This window comes from Harmonia axyridis, chromosome 3, assembly GCF_914767665.1.
Source record: "Harmonia axyridis chromosome 3, icHarAxyr1.1, whole genome shotgun sequence".
Taxonomy (NCBI): domain Eukaryota; kingdom Metazoa; phylum Arthropoda; class Insecta; order Coleoptera; family Coccinellidae; genus Harmonia; species Harmonia axyridis.
The window spans coordinates 17084849-17111127 of record NC_059503.1 but is presented as its reverse complement, the minus strand read 5'-3'; the positions used below and the strand labels follow the sequence as shown (position 1 = coordinate 17111127).

The 26279-nt window shown below is 35.5% G+C and overlaps 1 protein-coding gene across 13 annotated transcripts in view; it reads right to left on the bottom strand.

Moving 5' to 3' along the window:
* LOC123677093 (fat-like cadherin-related tumor suppressor homolog) overlaps positions 1–26279 on the bottom strand; it is a 439236-nt gene that overhangs the window by 93603 nt on the left and 319354 nt on the right. For all 13 annotated transcript variants that reach the window (XM_045613559.1, XM_045613562.1, XM_045613564.1 and 10 more), the window contains 2 exons: positions 25054–25160; positions 4063–4270 (listed from right to left, as the gene is read on the bottom strand). In XM_045613559.1, coding sequence (XP_045469515.1) covers positions 4063–4270; positions 25054–25160 — 315 coding nt within the window. The remainder of the gene's footprint in view (positions 1–4062; positions 4271–25053; positions 25161–26279) is intronic.

Below are 26279 nucleotides of genomic sequence, written 5' to 3'. Positions count from 1 at the left end.
TAATAATCGCTGTTGATGGTCTGGCTCTTTTGGAGGTAATCAATGAATATTACATCTTGCGCATTCCAGAATACTGATGCCAAAACATTGCCAGCTGACTGCTGTCTTTTTCTTTCAAACGTGTGCAATCCACTCAGCTGACTGTCGACTCCGGAGTGAAATGATGGAGCCATAATGTTTCAATCATTGTCACATATCGACGCAAAAATTCAGGTTTATTGCACTTAAAGAGCTTCAAACATTGCCCATAATCATTAACACGTTGTTATTTTTGATCGATTGTGAGCTCACGCGGCACCCATTTTGCACACAGCTTTCTTAAGTACAAAAATTCGTGAATGATATTATGTACACGTTCAGATAATATCTTCACAATGTCTGCTATCTCGATTAACTTCACTTTACGGTGATTCAAAATTATTTTTTGAACTTTTTTGATTAGTTCGTCGGTGACCACCTCTTTTGGGCGTCCACTGCGTTCGCCGTCTCCGGTGCTCATTTCACCACGTTTAAACTTAGCATACCAATCAATGATGGTTGATTTTCCTGTTGCCGACCCCAGAAACTCTTCATCAAGACAAGATTTTGCTTCAACTGTATTTATTCCCTTCAAAAGGCAATATTTCATCAGCTCACGAAATTTTTTTTCTATCTTTTTTCAAATAACGAAAGTAGCTACACTCACAACGCAGTATCTCACAAACTAATGGTCAGACTGCTGCCAAATTTCGACACATATCGTTTGAAGGTTGGTACTTACTAAAAATCATATGGATTTATTACTAGCACCGCCATCTGTGCATCAGACCGGGGACTTTTCAATTGGCCTATTACATTCTTGGTTTTGATTTATATTATGATTTTGCCATTGTTGAAATAATTGTATTTCTGGTACTTTATTATGAACTTATTTATATTGAAAATAACCATCAAGTCCCGCTTTTTTTTATGGTTATTTTTTGGAAAAATAGTTATAAAACGCAAAACCTATGATAGATGTATATTACCAGTGGCAACTTATGGTCCAGAAACTATGGCAATAACGAAAAAAGTGGCAGAACAACTGACAGTAACTCAAAGGGCCATGGAAAGGATTATGCTGGGTATAAGCTTAAGGCACAGAATTCCAAACACCGAAATTCGAAAAAAGACCAGGGTAACTGACATCATAAGTAGAATAGCGAAACTTAAGTTGCAGTGGGTGGCACATGTTACAAGGCAGAGTGTGGAGAGATGGTCACACAAAGTGACGAGAAAAGAATGGATGAAAGAAGCTGAAGAAGAAGTTATAAGACTTGAAAATATAAAATTTTTATCTGCTCAATTGAGATATCTATAAAATTTGCGAGAATTTTGAAAAAAATTATATTAAGCTCTTCGATTAATCTTTCGCAGTCATCGACACCATAAAGAGATGACCCAAACAGATTCAACCACTGCACAAATCGGCCAACATCCAAAACCAATGTAATATTCATGTCTTGCCATCGAACAACTAAACGTGTCCTTAACGACCTCTTGGTCAGTGCGTCACAGGAATTTTACATTCAATGGCTCGGTATAATTCAATTTTGATAACGGTGATTATGCTGCCATTAAAATGGAATATCTCCGGGCTTTGTTCCAGCCCGCTGCATTGAGCGATCCGAATGGCGTTTGGCTGGTGGCTGTGTTTTGTTCAAGACTAATTTGCGGAATCAATGCTGTTTTCAATAAAATAATGCAATTTGTTCATTTATTATGGGACGATAATTCGGATTGAATTGCATTGTTAGTTTCCAGCTCACTTGCCTTTCCGGATGACTATTTTGATGCGATTTGATCTATCGGATTTTCATATGTGAACGGGATATCGAAGTGATTGAATAATTGGCGATTATAATGTCATTATGACAATTTGTGGAATATTTGATTGTTGTGATGCTGATTTGATGGTAATTCAATTTTTATTAAATGGCTGGGAGACCATAATTCGGTCATTATATTTTTCTATCGCTGTTTCATTCCATCGCAATGTCTGTAATTTTCGAATTTTGTGCCGGAAATTGTTGCAAAAGATTCCAATCAGGGATGATGAATAAGTATTCGAATTCATTTTATATCCTTCTGTCTGGCCATTTGTTAGTATACACCATAACTTCAAATGGGAAAGGCCAAGAAACTTGAAATTTTCAGGATTAGGTTACGTGAATATGGCTCTTCGAAATTTTGTGTTCCTATTAGTTTCAAAATTGCAGTTTCGATGGAGATAAGATTCATATCCGGATATAGTATTTGTAGCCTTGTGAAACATTTCATGTTGATCGTGCGAACAGTCTTAGAAAATTCAAGTAGAATATATGTGCCAAATTTCAAGCCGAGTATCAGAACCTTGGAAAATGCACCACTTGAAACTTCTTCCTCGTTTGCAGTTAGGCAATCAGACTTTCACTGCTCAATCTCATTATAATTCATCTCTGGTGAGCTTTTTTGATCTCCTCTAGCAGGTGGCACAATGCCTCTCAGAGGGTTTGTGTAATCATTACGCAATCTCTGTGGCTTTAACACACACTTCCTAGGGAATTGCCATATTTGGACTCTTGTGTTTCCTAGGGGATTTTTCATCATAGTTGCATGCCTTCCTTGGTGAGGAAGATGGTTTGCGTGATATTTCATCTTACTGAAGGTCTTCACGCTCATGTCTTTCAGATGATAGTCTAGGAATGGTATTTGCAGGTCTTCATGTATCCGTACGCTGACAAACCATGGTGCATTCACTGCTCGTCTCAGGATCGTATTCTGCACGACTTGAAATCTCTGCAGATGGATCTAAGCGGCGAATGGTGAACTTATAGAGAAGAAGCTTGTTGGAAAGAGACATTTCGCTGCTTTTGCAAATTAACGGTAGCAACGCTATCGCTGCAGTATTTTCCTTTATCACAGCTGATGTGACGTGTTGTTTCCAAGTAAGCTTCTTGTCAAGTATCCCTCTCAGATACTTGGCCTCGTTGTTCCAGTCGATTCTCATACCGAACATTACGACGTGTCCTTGGGATCTTTTTTCATTCGGCTGAAAAGAACGGCTTCACTCCTTTCAGGGTTTACTTCAATTCTCCATCTGGTAAACCAATATTGAAGTCTGTAGATGACTTCTTGTAGGTACTTCGTTGCCTTTTGGAGATACCACAAACTGGCAAGAATGGTTGTATCGTCAGCGTACAGTGCCATGAAGGTTTTCTCTGTTTTTGGCACGTCGAATACATATATTGTAAATAATAACGGAGAAAGTATAGATCATTGCGGAACTCCGGCTAAAAGGGACTTCTCTGAAGAGAATACTCCGTCAACTCTAGCTCTCTATGTGTTGGCTTTGAAACCCGAACTGTTGCCTTCAAACTTTTCAGAATGACCACTTCCGATATCCGATATCCAATGCCTGTAGTTCTGGGAAAATTTAGCATCTTTGCCGGCCTTGTGTATTGAAAACACGTTGGCTTTCTTCCATTCCTTCGGAAAGTACCTTAGTCGTAGCGTAGCATTGACTATATTCATCAGGCTTCACGAGGAAATTAACCATATCTTATTCAAGAAGAATATTGAAAAAAAATAACCAATAATTTTATGATTACATATCTGATCGGGTTAAGATTTTAGAATCGTGAACAATTTCGTGCGAATAGCATGAACAGAACCATAGAAAATTCAAGAAGAACGTAAAACAGTTAAAATTTGTGACAGCCGTTCTGATCAAATTGAAATTTTACCTTTATATGTATAATGAATACCAATATCAAGATCCATGCAAAATTACAAGATGATACTAACCCCAAAAAAAATATACCACAGATACCAGAAAGTTCAGATTATTTGCTCAGAAGACTGAATAGAATATGATGAAACAAAAATCTGAAATATTAGAAAACGTTGATCTTCACTGAAATATCTTCATGAAATCATACACACGGTCAAAAAATGAAAGCCATACTAGTTTGGGTCAAAAACAATAATAATAAAAATATAAACCCCCATAAGAAAAGATCGTTCGATAAATCAATTATTATCAAGGAGCACATCGTCACCTACCTGTGTCGGAGTCGATAGCAAAGAAGCCTTCCGGGTTTCCGGACGTGATCTTGTAGGTGATTCTCTGGTTGGGGTCCTTGTCACGGTCCGTCGCACGGATCTGAATCACAGTGGTGCCCGCAGGGCTGTCTTCCAAGATCGAAGGGTAGTAGACCGGTTCCTCGCTCAAAGGCAGATTGTCGTTTTCGTTTTCCACCTCGATGTATATCTGGAACGACAAGGAGCTCAATTTGTAATCATCCAGAGGTGAAGGGAATGAAGAGTTACTCCGGGCCAATATTTGATAAACAATTTATAGATTTTTATCTTTTTGAAGGTATTGAATCATTTATATGAAACTGATCATTTTGTGATATTAAAATATTACAGAACAGATATGAAATGAAAAATAACGTCTAACGAATTAACGAGTTCAGCAAGTATTTCATGCACATCAGGAATGAATATGTCAGTGTTGGGTTCAGTCTGAAATCTTGATTATTTCCTATATCATGGTTCGATTAATTCGGTGACATTTATATTGCTGCTATATAGGATGCACTTTCATGTATTCATTTGCCTCATCGAAAAGGTCTTGGAAAATATATAGTTGGCTAATAGAAATTCTGCCTTCCAATTATTTTCAATGCATAAACCGCTTGAACGATATTCATTGATATATTTCTTTAATTTCAATGAAAATTCAGTGGAGTAGAGGAAATGATTTAGAACACTCGTGGACAAAAATCAACGCCTTCTGCACTTGTATTATATAATAATTACTTATTTCACAAATAATATACAGAGTTAGAACTATTTAGAGGCCAACTACAGGGATATCGAAAACAGTTAGAGATACAGGGTGGCTTAAATAAGAAAAATTTTGCGTTATTTAGGGATTAGTCAGATTTATTTGAGGAATCTGTGACTAGTTATTTAGGAAATATAACGATTTATGGATGGAAAATCATTTTTTTTCCAAATTTCCTCAAAACTGTTAGGTCTGCGCAAAATCAGTGAGCGGTGCCAGAATTGACGATCCCTGATTAGCAGAATTTCGATCTCACCTGCAAAATATTTTGTTGAAAAATTTTCGTAAAATTTTCATACCTCTAAACGTATTATACCATTTTATTGATTGATTCGACTATGTAGATCACGAAAATGCTTGCAGTTTGACGATTAGTACATTATTTCAGAAATTATAGATAAAAATCTGAAATTTTCTTAAAAGAAATGGATGAAATTCCTGAGGCTGCAAATTAAATTTTTTCCCAAATTTCGAAATCGAATTTCCTCAAAACTGTGAGGTCTACGCAAAATCGGTAAGCGGTGCCAGAATTGACGATCCTTGATTAGCCGAATTTAAATATCATCTGAAAAATTTTTTGTCGAAAAATTTTTGTGAAATTTTCCATACCTAACCCTCAGAAAATTGAAAAAAATTTAAAAGTTCCTTCATGAGACTTTTGTACCATTTTATTTTATTGATTCGACTATGTAGATCACGAGAATGCTTGCAGTTTGGCGATTAGTATATTATTTCAGAAATTATAGGTAAAAATCCGAAATTTTTGAAAACAAAATGGATGAAATTCCCGACTCTGCAACTTCTCCTGGACGTAAGCTACGCCCTCGAAACCTCACTATGTTTCAGATCAGAACCCGATGTTCAGAAAACGTTTTTATTTGAAGGGTCTCTGACGAATAATTTATGAGATATAACGATTTTTGGGTGGAAATTCAAATTTTTCCCAAATTTCGAGTTCGAATTTCTTCATAACTGTGGGCGGTGCCGAAATTGACGATCCCTGATTAGCCGAATTTTGATCTCACCTGAAAAATTTTTCGCCTAAAAATTTTCCTAAAACTTTCCATACATCAATTTTTTTTTCATTCGCAAATTAAAAATATTAGCTTTCTTCCATGTAGATTATTGGTTTAGGAAATCATGTGAAAACCACATAAAAATCTGCGATTAGCAAGAAGAAATATATCTCTAATTTCGTTTTGAACTGATCAACCACGTGATGGTATTCCCTCTTAAGGGCGGATATACCGAGGGAATAGAAACACTCTTTCTTCTCCCATCGGAAACTAAATACGAAATAACGGTGAATCGATCGGCCGAATCGAAAAATCGGAACTAATTTGTGTTATCTCGCCAACGCCCACAATATTCATCGCCAAATAAAAACCTCTTTAATTAGTAACTCCCAGCCACCTACGCACGATACGTTTCCGTGTCCAGAGGAGGGTCGCCTTCAGATATCGATAGATCAAAGATAACGAGTTCCTGATTCTGTACCTCTCGGAACATATAATTTTTTCTATCGATTTGGCATGATTGGCTTCATTCCATGAAAGCATGAACGCAAAGTTATATCACGAATCGAATCAACCCAAACTTCCAATCATATACGAACAGTGTTCTGTAAGTAGATAGGAATCAAGCCTGGACTTTTCTGAGTGGAATTTGAGATTGCTCGAAAAGTAACGGTTTGTGCCTTATTGTGATAACGTTTTTACGTAGCTGTAACGACTCCTCGTGAATTCTAACCGATTATTTCACGAACTGCCGTGTTGGATATAATTAATTGGTTGTAGGTTGTTAACGATGAGTGAATAACCCCTTTGGGTTAAATTTCCTAATGAGCGAATTGTCGAAAAATTCTCGTGAAATTTTGCAAATTAGAAAATTGAAAAAATTATTAGTTCCTTCATGGAACTATTGTACCATTTTATTGATTGATTCGACTATGTAGATCACGAGAATACTTGCAGTTTGGTGATAAGTACATTATTTCAGAAATTAAAGATGAAAATCTGAAATTGTCGAAAAAAAAAATTAATGAAATTCCCGAGGCTGCAACTTCTCCTGGGCGTAAGCTACGCCCTTGAAACCTGACTATGCTTCAGAACGGAACCTGATGTCCAAAAACTGTTTGTATTCGAGAGGTCTGTGACAAATAATTCAGGAGATATAACGATTTTTGGATGGAAATTGATTTTTTTCCCAAATTTCGAGTTCGAATTCAATCAAAACTGTGAGGTTTACGCAGAATCGGTGAGCGGTGCCAGAATTGACAATCCTTGATTAACATAATTTCGATCTCAGCTGAAAAATTTTTTGTGGGAAAATTTTCGTAAAATTGGCTTCATTCCATGAAAGCATGAACGCAAAATTATATCACGAATGGAATCAGCCCAATCATATACGAACCGTATTCTGTAAGTAGATAGGAATCAAGCCTGGACTTTTCTGAGTGGAATTTGAGATTGCTCGAAAAGTAACGGTTTGTGCTTTATTGTGATAACGTTTTTACGTAGCTGTAACGACTCGTCGTGAATTCTAACCGATTATTTCACTGCCGTGTTGGATATAATTAATTGGTTGTAGGTTATTAACGATAAGTGAATAACCTCTTTGGGTTAAATTTTCTAATGAGCGAATTGTCGAAAAATTTTCGTAAAATTTTGCAAATTAGAAAATTGAAAAAAATTAAAATTCCTTCATGGAACTATTGTACCATTTTATTCATTGATTCGACTATGTAGATCACGAAAATTCTTGCAGTTTGGTGATAAGTACATTATTTCAGGAATTATAGATAAAATCTGAAATTTTCGAAAAAAATTAATGAAATTCCCAAGGCTGCAACTTCTCCTGGACCCAAGCTACGGCCTTGAAACCTGACTATGTTTCAGAACGGAACCTGATGTTTAAAAACTGTTTGTATTTGAGGGGTCTGTGACGAATAATTTTTGGATGGAAATTAAATTTTTTTCCAAATTTCGAGTTCGAATTTACTCAAAACTGTGAGGTTCATGCAAAATCGGTGAGCGGTGCCAGAATTGACAATCCTTGATTAGCAGAATTTCGATCTCAGCTGAAAAATTTTTTGTCGAAAAATTGGCTTCATTCCATAAAAGCATCAAACCAAACTTCCAATCATATACGAACTGTATTCTGTAAGTAGATAGGAATCAAGCCTGGACTTTTCTTAGTGGAATTTGAGATTGCTCGAGAAGTAACGGTTTGTGCTTTATTGTGATAACGTTTTTACGTAGCTGTAACGACTCGTCGTGAATTCTAACCGATTATTTCACGAACTGCCGTGTTGGGTATTATTAATTGGTTGTAGGTTGTTAACGATGAGTGAATAACCCCTTTGGGTCAAATTTCCTAATGAGCGAATTGTCGAAAAATTTTCGTAAAATTTTGCAAATTAGAAAATTGACAAAAATTAAAAGTTCCTTCATGGAACTATTGTACCATTTTATTGATTGATTCGACAATGTAGATCACGAAAATTCTTGCAGTTTGGTGATAAGTACATTATTTCAGAAATTATAGATAAAATCTGAAATTTTCGAAAAAAGAAAATGAAATTCCCGAGGCTATGTTTCAGAACGGAACCTGATGTTCAAAAACTGTTTTGTATTTGAGGGGTCTGTGACGAATAATTTAGGAGATATAACGATATTTGGATGGAAATTGATTTTTTCCCCAAATTTCACTCAAAACTGTGAGGTTTACGCAGAATCGGTGAGCGGAGCCAGAATTGACAATCCTTGATTAGCAGAATTTCCATCTCAGCTGAAAAATTTTTTGTCGAAAAGTTTTCGTGAAATTGGTTTCATTTCATGAAAGCATGAACGCAAAGTTATATCAAACCAAACTTCCAATAATATACGAACTGTATTCTGTAAGTAGATAGGAATCAAGCCTGGACTTTTCTGAGTGCAATTTGAGATTGCTCGAAAAGTAACGGTTTGTGCTTTATTGTGATAACGTTTTTACGTAGCTGTAACGACTCGTCGTGAATTCTAACCGATTATTTCACGAACTGCCGTGTTGGTTATAATTAATTGGTTGTAGGTTGTTAACGATGAGTGAATAACCCCTTTGGGTTAAATTTCCTAATGAGCGAATTTTATTATCTTAATATGCTGGATTCTGGAGTTCAGGAATGCGTAAGGGAACCCCAAATTATATGATTTTAATTAAAATTAATTGTTGTGGAATGTAGCAGATTGCCAGTGCAACTGAGCGTTATACACGTGGATGGTGTGAATTCAGGTAATGGCGCTTCTTTCACTCTGCGAAGGATAATTGTTTTATAATCCAAGTCATGGGACCTTTTGAAATCCACATATGAAACATTACGAGCCTTAAAAGAATATTGATCCGAAACCTTTTTTCATTTCTAACCGATTATGTATTCGAGAGCAAGGAAATTCAGTGAGGAATACAGGGTGTTCTGAAGGGTTTTTCAATAAGAGGTAAAATAAAAAAAACCCTAATTTGATCAGCTGAGAAACGAAATATTCAGTTCGTCGATGTGAGGCTTGTGTTCAAGCTGCAGGAGGAAATTTCGAAAAAATTATATTGTTTATTATTGAAGAAGATTTTTACAATGCTTAGCGTAATATTTCTTACTATAATTAGAAAATTTTTTTTTTCAAATTATTGTAATTTTTGAAAGAAAACGGATAGGAGAAGGAAAAAATGTTCAGAATGAGTGCATTTGTCACATGTCAAAGTTCTTTAAATAGCTTGTAGAACACCCCGTATCCTGATGCATCCGCTTATTCTCTTGGTTGTGCCCATTTCTTTTATGTCAGTTCTACAGATAACGACGTTAAAAAATCTGTGCATATCCTCATCTCGAATTACTCAAAATATTGCAAGTTCAAGGGTTCCTCTTCGAACAACCCTTCAGCGAAAGCAGTGGACTTTCAGCTTCCGAGAAGGTTTGTGTTGGAAATCCCTTAGCCTGAAGCGTTTGTAGAAAAACGTCTTAAAGTATGACTTGTGCTACGTGTTGAGTCAGGCGTAAATAGACAGGCTTGTGAAAAAACATTTGATTCGCAGTTCGATATACCTAACAAGTGAAAGCCTAACAAAAGGTCTTGATAGATACATTTTCATGTCGATAACAAACAACCTGTTCTCATAAACAAGCACGCAGAATAGGGATTATTATAATAACATAACGCTTTGGGAAACGTGTAGAACATGGACCATGAATATATAGGTTCAAAATATGTTGATGGAAAGATCGGCCTTCCCAGAGATAAGGGTGAAGGGTACAACACAGTATAATTTATTGGATCTGTCGAAAAATGAAAACAATTCTGTGACGAAATCTCGAATATTGGTTAATTTTTTTGCGTTTTAGTCGCATAATTTCGAGTTTTGTAAAATTCACGCACGCACATCGCGCGATACGTTTCCGAGAAACGCTCCATAAAGATTAAATTATCAAGAGTCAGGCTTCCGATTGACATATCCCATGCGTTTTTCCTAATCGTTGTGTTTACACTGTGAGCTGAACGAATATAAACTTTTTTTTAAAACACCTTGTATATACAGATATAACCGATTACGAAGGAAATTTCTTGAAAAAATCTCAGGGTATGAACATTCCAAACAATCCTGATTGATGGAAAAATCTGAGAAAAATGAAGTCATAGATCCAGAAACATAATTAAAAAGTCATCATTAATAATCAGCAACCAGGGTTTATTGAAAGAATACGTTTTCTACTGTGGAAGAATTGCTACTTTCATTCGGAGGAAACAACGAATGAACCTCTCCAACAATTCTAATTCATTCCGTATCGCTGAGCACTTCCATTAACAGTTCCATTTCCAATTTTGATCCTACATCTGTCGATTTGTGATTTTGCATCACTGGAAGCAGTATAAAGGTCCAATATACGCGTAGTCGACGTCTCCTCAAAGGCTTATTGGACGTTTTTATTTATCTGTTTTCTTTCTGCGTTTGGGATGCTGGATAGCATATTCGATGGACCATGGTTCGGAAAATATATGTCATGGGATTGGTCCCAAAGTATAATTGGAAACACATCTCTTCCATTTTCACATTGGATCTCTATAACGATTGTCTTATGTTGTGCCCTATTCTGTAACTCGAATAGAAGCGAACGAATACACGTTATATTTTACAGTTTTTTTTCGATAAGGGCGAAAATGCAAGTCAGGCCGCTAAAAATGAACTGTAACAGTCAATCACGCGCAATTTTGGTATCGTCGATTTCGTTCTGGTAATTTTGATGTCAGTGATGCACCACGTACGGGAAGGCCAATTGTCGAAAATGTCGATGAAATCACGGACATTGTCGAGTCCGTCATGTAAGTACTGTTTCGATTGCCCAAGAGGCTCAATATTTCACAAAAAACCGTTTGGAACGATTTCCATAAGGCTGGTATCAAAAAACCTATTTTTGAAGGGATTGATGAAATTTACGACAACGTCAAGCGTAAACGGTTGCAGTCTAAACGCGGTGAGCAGGCGATATTGCTGTGTATTTAGTGGGATGGGCAGAGAATTATCAACTATGAGCTGAGATCCCCTACGGAACAACTCGGAACTGTACTGTTAACAATTGAACCGTCTGAAGGAAGCAATCCTTCAGAAGCGGCCAGCTTTGGCTAATAGTAGAGGAACGCCAAAATATGACAGCTTCAACAGTGACAGCAGCCCAAATAGCGGGCTCTTCTTAATGAAACCTCTTATTGAAAAATCGTTTGATACGAAGGTTCCCAGAATTATTTACATTAGGTTGGAAAGCTTCTACACAAGAAGGATCGTTGTTAATGGTTGAAAATGAATAGATCTGTTACTGAATTGAATTTAATACTTGGTGATTATTAGAGATTCGACAAGACAAATATTTATTCTGAATTTCGACAGCTCAGAGTGTTCAAAGTTGAAGATGGGGATAAAATTTTCAGTAAATCCATCAAGACAGAGTGATCTCATCAAACAAGCGATGGAGTTTTCTGAATTCTAATCTGACAAGCATCAAAAGCAGACCCTCTCGATTCAGGGGTGTCAATCCGGATTGTATAGTGGTGAAATGAGCCGAAAGGTGAATATTTATATCTGTCTCGCCAAATTATGTCAGTTGGAAGAACTCGCCATGAGCATAATACTCTATGGACGAAATGATTAATGGTCACCTGGCTTTGTTTGACATTTCAATTTTGCTTCCGTTTTTCCCACCAGTTGAATTATTCAAAACTTCGCACAGACTAAGGGAAGTATTTCGCATTTTCTATGACGGACGAACTCAGATGATACGTGGGATCCTGAAGTCTACATCGCCTTGTTGGAAACTCCAGACTTTGAGTAATGGTTCGTTTGACAAACACCATTAATGACAGAACAACTCGAAATTCGAGACGATGCGCTATCTAGGATGTAATAATGGTTGTATTGCAGTTCATTTCGTGACAGAGATCCTGCGCTATCTACGCCATATATTTAGCACAGCCAATCTGGAGAATTATTGATTCACAGGGTGGGCAGGAATGGATTGTGGTGTTGGATTGGTGAACTATTGTTTTGCTGATTGAAAACTAGAAATTAATGTTCCAATCATGATTTTCTGAATGTGATTTTATCTACAAATCTCGGGAATCTTAAAACTCAACTTGTTTTTCAAAAGAAAAGTAAATGAGATTATTGCGCCTTTCGAGTAATTTACTGTTGAATGTTGATCATTTTTTAGGTGCATGTACCTATTAGGACACAATTTTATAATAGAATGCCAGATCTCAATCCATATATAACTATAATGTTTCATTATTATAGCAGATTGTTTCAGAGATGAATCACTTCAATTTAATACTGTAAGTTCGAAAAAGTATCTGAATCTCATTAAGACCTACATCTCCTCATTAGGTTCCTGACAAGGCCGCCTTAGGCTATGAGAAAAGGGTTATCAGAACCTGGTGAGTGTCGATTCTGTGTAATGAAGGAAGAGAGCCCTATCACTAGGTTACAGAATGCCTTGGCAATGCACAGAAAAATTTTTGGACAAGAAACTTTCAGGATTGAAGAAGATGTAACAGTATTGAAGCCATCCCAGTCACTGGAATTTATATTCTGGAACTTGATGGTGTTGACAACATATGGGACAATAGATCTTTAGGTCGTGGTGCACTGTAACCTTTTACATTGTTATCGGTTATCAATATTTCGTTATTATATTTCGTTTAATGAATATGCATATTAGTAACATCTCAAATTAATTAATAATTAATTTGAACACACTGATATTTTATTTCATGCCGTAGTATTTTGATAATAGTTATTTGATATCAACATCATTCGAACTTCAATTATAATTTAAACGAATTTCCCGAATTGGTGCAGACTGTAGAATAAATATTGATGCATTTCCTTATAACTCTGAGTTAGGACGTAGAGTTCGAATTTATTTCCTTCAGCTATAAAAACGGTAGTTAGGAAGGAAAGCTCCTAACATTTGAGATAGAACGTTTGTATTCCAATTTCTACGATTTGAGAGGCGACATCTCACTTAGATTTTACCTATAATAGCAAAAGGTATTCGCAATTGATCAAACGAATGCAAGAAATATATCACTCATCCAAATATAGTAAATATGTATGGCAGGCTCCTTCTGTCGACTAAAAACGGTTAACTCGAAGTGGTTAGAAGAAGATGAACGTCGGTCAGCAGATTACCTTGGTCAGATATTTATTAAAGTTCGTTTTGGGATGAAAAGTGCGTTTGTTTCGACTGATCATTTCATATGTATTATTTCCAATAAAAGAATGAATAGATATTTTTAAAAGTACGTCTTTTTTATTTGGTTATCATCTTTTGCTTCTTCTGAGAAATTGTTGTCAGATATAAAATCTTGATTGCTCGTTATAGTCCGGGAGCCAGTAACAGATATACATGACCAAGTTTCTCTCAAACAGTAATTAGTAGAATGCATCAGGTAATAGTAATAAAAAACCTCGTGAACGTCAGCTGCTACTCTGCTGGGGGGGAGAGCGGCGGCAGCCCCCCAAACACGAAGAAAAAAAAATAAATTCAGTCATTTCCTCCCAACTGAAAATTTGTCAAATTGTAGCTAACCCAATATCTAGACGAAAAAATACATTCAGCTGGCTATAGCATGGTGGATTATACGTCAGCTGGTGCCTCAAACATGAAAAAAAAATATTTTCAATGACAGCTCTGACAGCGACTCTGAATGAATCAGAGAGTGCCACACTCGCGAGAAAAGGACTTTCTCCAAATGTTGCACAATAATATTTAGTTACTTCCACTCTCTGATTCAGTATCAGAGTCGCTGTCAGAGCTGTCATTGGAAAGATAATTTTTTTTCATGTTTGAGGCACCAGCTGACGTATAATCCACCATGCTATAGCCAGCTGATTGTATTTTTTCGTCTAGATATTGGGTTAGCTACAATTTGACAAATTTTCAGTTGGGAGGAAATGACTGAATGTATTTTTTTCTTTGTGTTTGGGGGGCTGCCGCCACTCTCCCCCCCAACCGAGTCGTAACTGACGTTCACGAGGCTTTTTATTACTATTATCTGATGCATCTCACCAAGTATCTCTCGAAAGGAAATAATCAACCAAATTTGCACCTGGCTCTCGGACTATTAAATATATTCGTGATGAGCGATCTGATCGAATTGATATTTTGCTTGTATAAACAGGCTGTTTCTAAAATGGAAGTATAAAGGAAAATGAGGGATTCCTTTGATAAGTTCAAGAACAAAAGTCCGGAAACGTTTTTGAGATACAATCTTGCAGTTGGAGCATGAACAAACCATCCCTCAAAAGCTCTTGACTTTACGTCACCGCGTTTTTCACAGTGAAGAGAGCTGTTAAGATTGACGAGTTCCAGTGTCGTATAGATCCGAACAAGAACCTCAAAGCTCAAAACAGCACAATAATGCTCATCACAATTGTGTTAATTGGAAGTAAGCCAAACTAGTACATGATGACAATATTGACTCCCTTCCGATGTAACCAAATAAGATGACACGGCCTAATTTACCGCAATGTTGCATCAGTCTAAGATGCCAGTTGCATCCCAGCATCTACGCTGGTATCTTTATGACCTCCACTTCCGAAACTAATTTAGATGGAGGCAGACTCCAATTTGATTCTTCCGCCTCCGAGCATACGGTCGGTTGTTTATTTCCACGAAATAGATAGTTTCTTCCTCGTCGTGTGACGGTGAAGTGGCCCCAGCATCCCTATCATCAATTAAACTGAGATGTTTTCGAAACGTCTGCTATCGGGCAAACTTTTTCCAGTTCCCCCCCTACGCCCATTGGACGAACTTATTTGCTCTCACGGCGTTATTGGAGTGAAGTCGTTATAGAAAAATATGATTTCGGAGTAATCGCCTCTCAGATTTTTTGTATCGGGATCAATAACGCGTGAAGAGTGGAGATATTTTTGAAAGAGTCTTTCCCTATTCGTTTTCGAAGGAGCCATAGACTAAAAGCCATAAAGGGTGTTTTTTTTTTTGAGCTATAGAACTTTAAATTGCAATAAAACAACGATGGATTATTCGATTGACATGAATTTTATTTATCCGCAAGATAATCTTGTGGCATTACATTTTAAATATGATTTCTGGCATATGACCGCCAAGGCTGGCTCGGATGTAGTTCAATCTGGACGTCCAAATCTCGATGACTTTTTCCAACATTTGTGGCCGTATATCGGCAATAACACGGCGAATGTTGTCTTCCTAATGGTCAAGGGTTTGTGGCTTATCCGCATAGACCAATGACTTTACATAGCCCCACAGAAAGTAGTCTAGCTGTGTTAAATCACAAGATCTTGGAGGCCAATTCACAGGTCCAAAACGTGAAATTAGGCGGTCACCAAACGTGTCTTTCAATAAATCGATTGTGGCACGAGCTGTGTGACATGTTGCGACGTCTTGTTGGAACCACAGCTCCTGGACATCATGGTTGTTCAATTCAGGAATGAAAAAATTTGTAATTATGGCTCTATACCGATCACCATTGACTGTAACGTTCTGGCCATCATCGTTTTTGAAGAAGTACGGACCAATGATTCCACCAGCCCATAAACCACACCAAACAGTCAATTTTTCTGGATGTAACGGTGTTTCGACATACACTTGAGGATTAGCTTCACTCCAAATGCGGCAGTTTTGTTTGTTGACGTAGCCATTCAACCAGAAGCGCTAATGGACGTAGTGCGCGATACGTACTCCGCACAGAACCATTATTTTCGAAATAAAATTGCACTATTTGCAAGCGTTGTTCAAGCGTGAGTCTATTCATGATGAATTGCCAAACCAAACTGAGAATAAATCACATGACAGCTGTTAAATCGGTCGCCATCTTGATCAGTAATGCTAACTATAGATAGAGGGAGTAAACGCAATTTTCATATGTCCCCAACATGGTTAGATTACGTTGTTGGATTGTGATATATTTTCAAATCCACAATTCTACTATATAATGAATACATCATGAATGTATATTTTTATATTGAAGGAAATAAATTGATTTGAGTGATTCCCGATTAAATATGCAAATTTAAATATTTGGAATATGATATTTTTTCTAATTGTGGAATAAATAATAAGCAGAATATTTATTACTTTCTGTAACTACCTGCCGAAATCCAAGGTTTGGCAACTTTTGCTCTCCTAGTGTCATCGGTTGTTTCACGTCGTTGGCGCGCTTGAAGTTTGTTTTCTGAATTTCTGATATATTTAGGTATTTATTTCAATATAATTTGAGTTAATATGAAACGTTGATTCACTATGGGACATAAGAAGTGCATTTTTTGTGGAAAAATCCAGTGAAATATCGTATCACTGATTTGTTTTCATTTGCGCGCGGTTCATGTCAAATTTGATAGTTCATTATAGGGACAAAATTTGCTTACTGAAAATGACATATGCTTCCTCTATTTATATTTATTACTCTGAGGAGGGAGTGAATATTTCGATTGCATGATTTTGTTCAGAGAAATTCGTTTTCAATCCCATTGATTTTATGATATTACAAAAAATGAGGAAAATACCGACATGAATTTTAAATAGATGATGTGATCAGCTTGAAATTTGGCAAAAAGATTAAAGTTGTTAATCAACTCCGTCAGTTATGTGGTTGCGGAAATACTCGGAAAGATCATCAGACGAGCGAATCTTCCGTTACCCATGAATTAAACTGCTTCCGTGATTCTCTTCCTAAGATCAGCTGGATTTTAAAATGTCTTCGAATAAACAGTTTCTTTACTGCTCTTCATTAAAAAATGAATCGAAATAACGGAAATATTTCCTTTTTAATTTTCTTTTACATTTTACATCATCGGTTCTAAAGATGTGATAATCTCGAAATTTTCCAAGGAGTTCGAAATTATTATTTCATATAAACTTCCAAAATATCAACTCTCTCGGTTATTTGAAATCGAAAATATTGAATAATTTTTTTTATATTTTATTCTTCTTTGTTTACTTTATTTATAATTCTACATAAAAATGCAAATTTTCATTTCGATCGAACCTTCAGTTTCGAAATCAATAGAGACACAAAATTTCGAAAAGCCATATTCAAGAAACTACTAGTCGAGACCCGGACCTTACCTGAAGATTTCAAGTTTCTAGGTGCTTTTTTCGAAAGTAATTGTGTTCACAGATGAATGAACGAACAAAATAATATTCTTATTTATTTATTTATTTAAATTAACGTGTCTCGACAGCTATGGTCATTGACACAAGATCACATTGAAAGTAGTCAATAATACATCAAAAAAGATTTAAATAATATTCTTGACTAAGTAGAATCTTATCATTTAAAATATTTCCGGCTCAATTTCAAAAATTGTAGAGATTCTATCGAAATGAGAGAGCGATACCTGTTCTAAAATATCAGCGATTTTCGAATTTTGAAACGAAAATGGTCTCAAAGGCATATTTTGAGTGTTCAGTCAGTCGTAAAAACACTTAATTTAGGAAGTAAATACCTAGCTTTGGAAATCAGTCATTTCCAGATCCTAAAAGTTGGATGATTCTGAAGATTCTCTGGATTAGAGTGAGAAATACCACTCCAGTAGAAAAAAATTGGACACATTCTTCCAATGGGATTCTTCCTTGTGAGATAACGAGCCTAAATACATCAAATGCAACGTCAAAAGTGTATGAATATCATATTGAACTGATAACGAAATTGAACACTGTGTCAATTTTGCCAAAAATAAATATTTGGAAGGCTGTGGAGGTCTATCACCAGATGTGGTGATGTTCCTTACATAATTTCATGTCTCCTTTATAGCCCAATAAAAATTGCAATGCTTTCATTCATATCATATCTAATTATATCTGCTGAGGAGTAAAAATTTCAAATTACGAACGAAATTCTCAATATGGAAACCGGAATGATCCAGTTCCTTGCATTTACTAGAGAAAACTTCATTTCTCGACTAGAGTTAACATTTTATGGTTGCATTTCATTAGAGGAACCATTTCTTGGAAACTTTTATGGATTAAGGCGAAAACGAGAAGATTTTTCTACGAAAAAATAAGTTTTATAGCACACAGCATTTCTGAAGTTGAAAACATTCCAATAACTTCAATGAGAAAATTCATTTATTTTCTCTTCGGACAAAATTGCACCACTTTCTCAAAATCGCTTTGAAGTAGTTTATTCATCGAATTCGTCGAAGAATCTTCCACGAATAGAAGTCCCCGAAAAACTTAATTGATTCTCGATAGTTTCATCGAGTCGGAAAAAGTTTTATTGCGTCAATTTAAGAGGTAGCTGAAGAACGAATTGGCCATAAAGTTCCCGGTATAACTGACGACTTTTCCTGTTCAACAAACCGACTAGCGGTGCAGATATTCGAATTTCACCCTCAAGTTCGGCAAAGAAATGCCTGCGCCTCCTCTCAGTTGCCACTGTATTGGCAACTTCATTGGAACTATCAAGATCACATTCGTCGAATTGAATGAACCGAGAGAAATAGATCTCTTCTAGCTGTTTTGCTTGTTTGGCATTTGAGTTGTGGAGCTGTGTGGCGTTATGTAAATCCGAGATTGAAGAAGCTCACTTTCTGAATGCAGTTATTTTTATCTAGTTTTTCTAGGTATCCTCCTATTCCTATTCAGTGAGATATTTCCTTCTAAGGATTTCAGTCTGCATAAAAATGCGACAGAAGTTTGAAAAAGTGAAAGAACTTTTTTGCATATCACCTTGAGAAATTATGTGAATTGATAGATCTTATCTATTTTTTTAAGATAACCAGTAAAAGACGTCATTTCGGAACTTTAGGAAACATCCAAAAGAGTATAATGTGTACAGGGTGGGCAAATTTCGATGTTTTAGCACTACAACTTTCAAACCAGAGGAGATAGACAAAATCTGATACCCCATTCTAGGTTTCCTTTTCTGAGAAACTAACAAGGGTAGTATTCATTTTTGGCCACCTTCTTTTGTTTTCGAGTTATAAGCGAAAATTGGAAAAATGGCGGTATCGAAAAACATTTTTATCTCCGCTAATATTGATGATAGAGCTCTGAAATTAAAACATTATACAGACTCTTTTTCACGTAGAATTCAGTGGCGTGCTGGTATTTTCACAAGGGTTTTTAATTACGACGCTATGACCCAAAGTTATGTTTTTTCAAATGGGAACACTAGATTTCTGTGCCATTTTCTGAAAGCTTAATTTTTCCTCATTTCAAAAATATATAACATGGTATGGTTTGTATCAAAATAAATAACAGAAAATGGTCAAAAACCTACCTAGATTCGAACTTTGTAGAAATTAGTGAAAAGCATAGAAATAATCAGATTGACGGAAGGACACTGCTCTTGTTATAGAAAGCTCAGTTTTTCTGTGCTCATCAACAGTTGGAACCATAGAAATATTGGGACTCTTAGGTAAAAAAAGGTTTATGACCATTTTCTATTATTTATTTCAATACGAACCATACCATGTTATATATTTTTGAAATCAGGAAAAATTAAGCTTTCAGAAAATGGCACAGAAATCTAGTGTTCCCATTTAAAAAAACATAACTTTGGGTCATAGCTTCGTAATTGAAAACCCTGGATTCTACGTGAAAAAGTGCCTGTATAATGTTTTAATTTCAGAGCTCTATCATCAATATTAGCGGAGATATAAATGTTTTTCGATATCGTCATTTTTACAATTTTCGCTTATAACTCGAAAACAAAAGAAGGTGGCGAAAAATGAATACTACCCTTGTTAGTTTCTCAGAAAAAGAGACCGAGAATGGGGTATCAGATTTTGTCTATCTCCTCTGGTTTAATAGTTGTAGTGCTAAAACATCGAAATTTGCCCACCCTGTACATAGGGTGTCCCAAATTCGATGCTGATTGAGAGCATCTCGAGAACTGAGAGATCTCTTTTTTCGAAATAAGAATATATCGGGTTAGGCTAATGACCAAAGCAGTCGATGCCTTCATTCAAATTAAAAAAAAAAAATAAGATATCGGAAATGAGATCATAAATTTTTGCGTAAAATTTTAGTTCCATTCGAGATATTCGGAAGATTTTAAAACGTTTGATTCAGTAATATTTATGGTTTATATGGTACGCATAACAGATCATATATCATATTGACTACCGTTTTTGAGATATGGAGGAGAGTTGGTGTTTTTCAAATAGGACACCCTTTATATTACTCAATTACAATTTTTCAATAGATACATGATGAATTGCATCTTCAACTAAATGAAAAATATTTTACCCATATAAGATGTACCAATTCAAGAATGCAGTCGAAGAACTCAATAGCTTTAAAACGAATGATATTTCTGAAAAAAACGGTAACTGAATGTTTTTCGACAAATCTGCGGCTAAAAACTGCGAGGGAAAGAAATTAGCCTCGAATATAGGCAGAGACGAATTTTCTTCCAAATTTTAGTGCCCAGTGATGAACTATAGTATGAATCATAAATGTATAACCAGTTGTTCACAATAAAGCGTCGAATTTCGAAAAGAAATGGCGGAAGCATAATTTTACGCCTATGTACATCGAAATCTTCAGCAGTAGAACGGAGATGTGGAGTTGTTTGGAATAATCTGGAATGCATTTTGCAAACGGTATTTCAAAAATGGCAACGCAAAATATTTCGTTTCAGTTCTCTGGAAGAGTAGTAAGTTACCTTATAGTTCACAAGGATCTTTTTTTTTTATTATTAACATAATTTTGTTCAGTTTACAACTGCATACCAACTTAAGAATATTTAGTATTCACTTTTCAATACATTCATGCTACAAAGCAAAAGCACTACCAATTTTTTCAGAGATATCCGGACAAACATCGAACCTCCTACAACAGACAACTTTCAACCCTAATAAATACTCTGTCTTCCTTACAGGATCGACAGTTGTTGTTCTTTCATTTCAACATGTGTCCTGCATTATTCCCCTCTTCATCAAGTTTTCATAAGGGTTTTTGGGTCCTTCTTTCCAACGGATACTATTCGAAGGTTTTTTGAGATTTGTATATCTACACTGAATAGCCAGATAGAATCAAAAGTCTTACGTTGCTTTCTTGTGGTTCTTGAAGTGAAGAATAGTTTTTCATGAATATGAAATACACTTGGGTGAACTGCTGAGATCCTCGCAAAAAAGGGTTGCCGTTTGAAAAAGTTTCAGACAAAATAGGACTCTGATTCTGAAATCTCCTGGAACAAGTCTTACTCGATACGGAAACAACCAATATACAGGGTGTTTCCTAAACATGCGGCAAAAATTCAGGGGGTTGTTCCTTGGACTATTCTAAGAATATTTTGTCCTTTGATGATTTTTGAAAAACCTATTTGTTTCGAAGATATAGGGGAAACAAAATTTCAGATAATAACATTTTATTATGAAAAATTACATGAAAATTCAACTCAACCTACAAAAACTGTTGAAAATGACCACCTCTAGCCAGCATACAAGCATCCAATCTTCTCCTCATTGACTGCCGAACCCTTTCAAAAACACCAGGATCATTTCTTATTAAGTTACACCCAGCAATGATCCGATTTCGCAAGTCTTCCACATTTTCTACTGGAGTGGTATAAACTAATGATTTTAGATGGCCCCATAGGAAATTTTTAGTTTTTAGTAATTGGAATGTTGTTAAACAAATTTAAAAATAAACTGTACCTACTTAGTAAACACAGTGCGGTACGCATTTTTATTTAAACTATTATTAATTTTAAAAATATGAAAAATGTTGTTCGCCCTGTATCTTCGAAACAAAGAGGTTTTTCAAAAATCATCCAAGGACAAAACATGCTTAAAATAGTCCAAGGAACAACCCCCTGAATTTTTGCCGCATGTTTAGGAAACACCCTCTATACCTTTCTCACAGCTATTATACTGGAGCATCACTAAAAAAGAGCCGACCTCATCTAAAGTGTAGCAAGGAAAAAAAAGACGTTATGTTTGACAGCTACTGCGAAAAAGATGAACAATAAAAACTACGTATATGCACCAACGCACGCTTGCCTCATGATGAATTCAGTTACAACCTATGGTGCATCAATAATAAATCATTTACGCTGCTAGATGATCCCACATCTCGAAATAAAAACTAATCGAATATATAAATAAAATGTGGTAGCAGAAATTTCCACCCATTCTCCGAACTTTTCCCATATGCTTTATTTTTGCATCTCCGTCCGGTAGGAAATTTCATGAACTGTTATGTGTTTCCTGTCTGAACTTGTTAAAACAACTTCAGTAAATCGTATTAAAAGAGGGATGTAAGCTTTATTAATTAAACCATACTGAAACAACTTCCATCCACACAATCGAATAAAACTCGGTCATCTTTTGTTATGGAAAACATTTTTGTCCGTTAAACAAACAGACGAAACATACGACGCGAGGTAATTAAGAAGACTAACCTAATTCTAAGCCGCATTTGTTTTATTCCTTCATATAAATAGATGGGAAATGAATATTTTCGCAACTGAAGTATGGATTCTAGTGAATAACCAGGAAATGAAAAGGAGTTGATGATATTATGTCTGATGTTGGAGAAATATTCAGTGTAGCCAACCACAATAACATGAAGTTTTTCAGTTCCCTTGCACCAAATTGTTTGAATTAACATCTATTCTAGGTAGGCAGATGTTTTCAGAGAAATAAAAAAATTGTTTCTCTTGTGCGAATTCTCCTATTCTTCTATCATTTCCGAACTATGTTAAAATTCTGTGGTTCAGTTGTAAACACAAAGAAAAGACTTAGATATTTTAATTTTCAGAGTACCTTTGAGGTCTGAATATGCTAGTTGAGTGCGTCTTTGTCTTGATCGAATATGCACTTTTGAAATGAATAAAAAACAATATTTCGAATGGACATATATACGGAACCCCTACATTGATATTTCCCAGTAACGAAAAGACATTCAAGATTTGAAACTCCTTACAAATTCCGAGTTTCTAGGTCTTTCTGTTTTAAAATTATTATTCTATATGAGAGCAACAGGGTGGACTAACAGAATTGTTGAGGAAGGATTCATAATCAGTGAGTTGATCCTTATCAGTCGAAACCATAGAGTAATAAACATAGATAGAGGGAGTATACGCAATTTTTCCATGTCCCCAACATGGTTAGATTACGTTGTTGGATTGTGATATATTTTCAAATCCACGATTTTGCTATATCGTTATGAATGTATATTATATTGATTGAAATATATTTATTTGAGTGATTCCCGATTAAATATGCTAATTTGAATATTTGGAATCCGATATTTTTCCTAATTGTCGAATTTAAAATAAGCAGAATATTAATTATTTTCTGTATCGACCTGCTGAAATCCAAGGTTTGGCAACTTTTGCTATCCTAGTGTCATCGGTTGTTTCACGTCGTTTGCTGCGCTTGAAGTTTGTTTTCTGAATTTTTGATATATAGGTATTCATTTAAATATATTTTGAGTTGATATGAATCGTTCATTCACTATGGGACATAAGAAGTGCGTTCTTTATGGAGAAACTGGCGAATTGAGTGAAATATCGTATCACTGATATGTTTTCATTTCCGCGCGCTTCATGTCAAATTTGATAGTTCATGTTGGAGAAAAAATTTTCTTACTGAAAATAACATATACTCCATCTATATATGTTTATTACTCCGAGGTTGAAACCATTTTCGGCTCAGAATTCGAAAATATATATTGTGAAATCATTTCAGGAAACGAATGTTCAAACACTGAGCATTCGAGAACAAACATTCCTTTTGATTCAGTTTTCACGAATCCAATTAATTATTCATATTATCGCTAATCCTGAGCTGAATCTTCGAAATTGGAATGTAAGCTGTTTCGCAAATAGATGCCGACGGATTTCCCTCCAATATGAATTGTATGCGAAAATTGTCTCTGTTCAAATTAGATGGACGTGGATAGAGACGCTGTTTCCGTATTATTTGACTTGAGGAGAAATCGGTCAAATAGGATTATCTGTCTTGGAGTCCTGGCTTCGATCTAGTTACCCAATAATCTAATTTCTAATTGAATTGAATGTTAATATGAGCAAGAGCCGAAATTCGGTATTTTTGTTGCCTTTGAGATGGAAGACCCGACTTGATGTCAGCAATTTTTGAGCGATCGTTCATTCAATGCGCCAATTGCTCTAATGGAGACCACAATATTGTTCAGAGATGCGATTGATCGATCAAATTTATTTGTCAGAATTATTGAATCTGACCAATATATTTTCAGATATAGATAATATATGTATGTATATGTAGTATTTCAGAATCATATTTCCATTTACGTACATAATCAAGATATTCAAACTGAGAATTCATTCTGAAAATTTCGATTCTTCAGCATATTCCGGTTAGGACTTATTATGTAAACAACTGCCACAGGCCTGCCAGCCTCCGATAGAATTGATTTTGACCTCGATTTCTTCATCAGTGTTTCGAACCAAATCATTTATAAGACCAATATTCGAAACTTATATTAATTTCGGTAAAAAGTTTTTTTGGATCAACCGTCTAAGTACTGTAAATTTGTATAATTTGTTTCTATAAGGATGAGACGACCAATTCGATAAGTACTTCTGATTTCATTGGAAAATTTGAATACAGAAGCTGCCACTTTATTTCATCTCAGAAGATTGGGGAAACGATAAACTAACTACAATGCACATAATAAAAATATGTAAAAAAGTACTCACTTCTACACTGGAGAACAATGGAACAACTCCTCTATCTTGAGCGAAAACAGTGAGCCAATAATGAGGTTTTGTTTCCACATCCAACACTGCTAGTGTCTTGATGTTTCCTGCAAAATAAAAAAAAAATCATAAATCGTAGATCTTCGAAAATTTTATATCTATAAAGAATATCAACTATGTGCTATCATTGTATTTCAACTAGAATTACACGCAATTTTCAATGATAATATACAGGGGCGCAATTTGAAAATAAGGAGTGACGGGTATAGCTACCACAGGGCTTTCGAATGTAAGAACCTTTTTTATACATCATTGGGAAGATACTATGATGTTATTCAAAGAAATTTTTTTATTATCTTGTCAAATAAACTAGATATTGCCTATATACGATAATTTGGGACATTCGGTATAGTTCGATAACTTATTTCAATATCAACTTCCAAAAGAATATGAATGGAGAGATTTTTAAGGTCTGGTAATACTTTGTATCACCATCCTATGCCATGAGTTCTCACTATTTACCCCATTCAAAAGTTGAAGCAGCATCGTCATGTAAACATTGTTTGCTTCTTATTATAATTTATCCTATTGAAATGAATATTTTATATATTTCAATACAAATTCCAAATAGTTGGTTCCGAATGTGATTGGTGGATTGACATTAAGTAAACTTGATTTTGTATTAAAATCGTAGATTATCAGAATGCCTCTATGAATTATTACCCAGCTAGGTATCTGTGATTATAGGATTTCCTTTGTGCTGCTGAAGGGAAAACCTACAGAATAAATGATACGTTCCGTGTCTAGCAATCGGCAATGTCAGAGTTCCAACCCAATTCACGATATCTATGTCGACTGTGTGGAATAAAGAATAAAAATTTATTGAGAGACGGCGTTGACCTTACGTTCGCGTGTTCAGATTACGAATTCCACGCTATTTCACCTAATTATTGAAAAAAGCAAGGGGTGTTCTAGAGAGCTTCGATCGTCTACTGACATGTGTAATTAATAATTCGTTAGTAAGCTCCATGAAAACATGATAATAGGTATCGATAGAGTAAGCGGTTTAAATTAAATGGTTCAGAAGATTCATTTGTTCATTTTTGTTTCAAATTCTGTTTTAGATCGACAGAAATTAATTTCCTATACATCCTTAACCTCCAATTCCGATATGCAGAACTTTGAAGAGTAATTTTCAATAAGAGCAAGTGGAAGACGAAGAACTT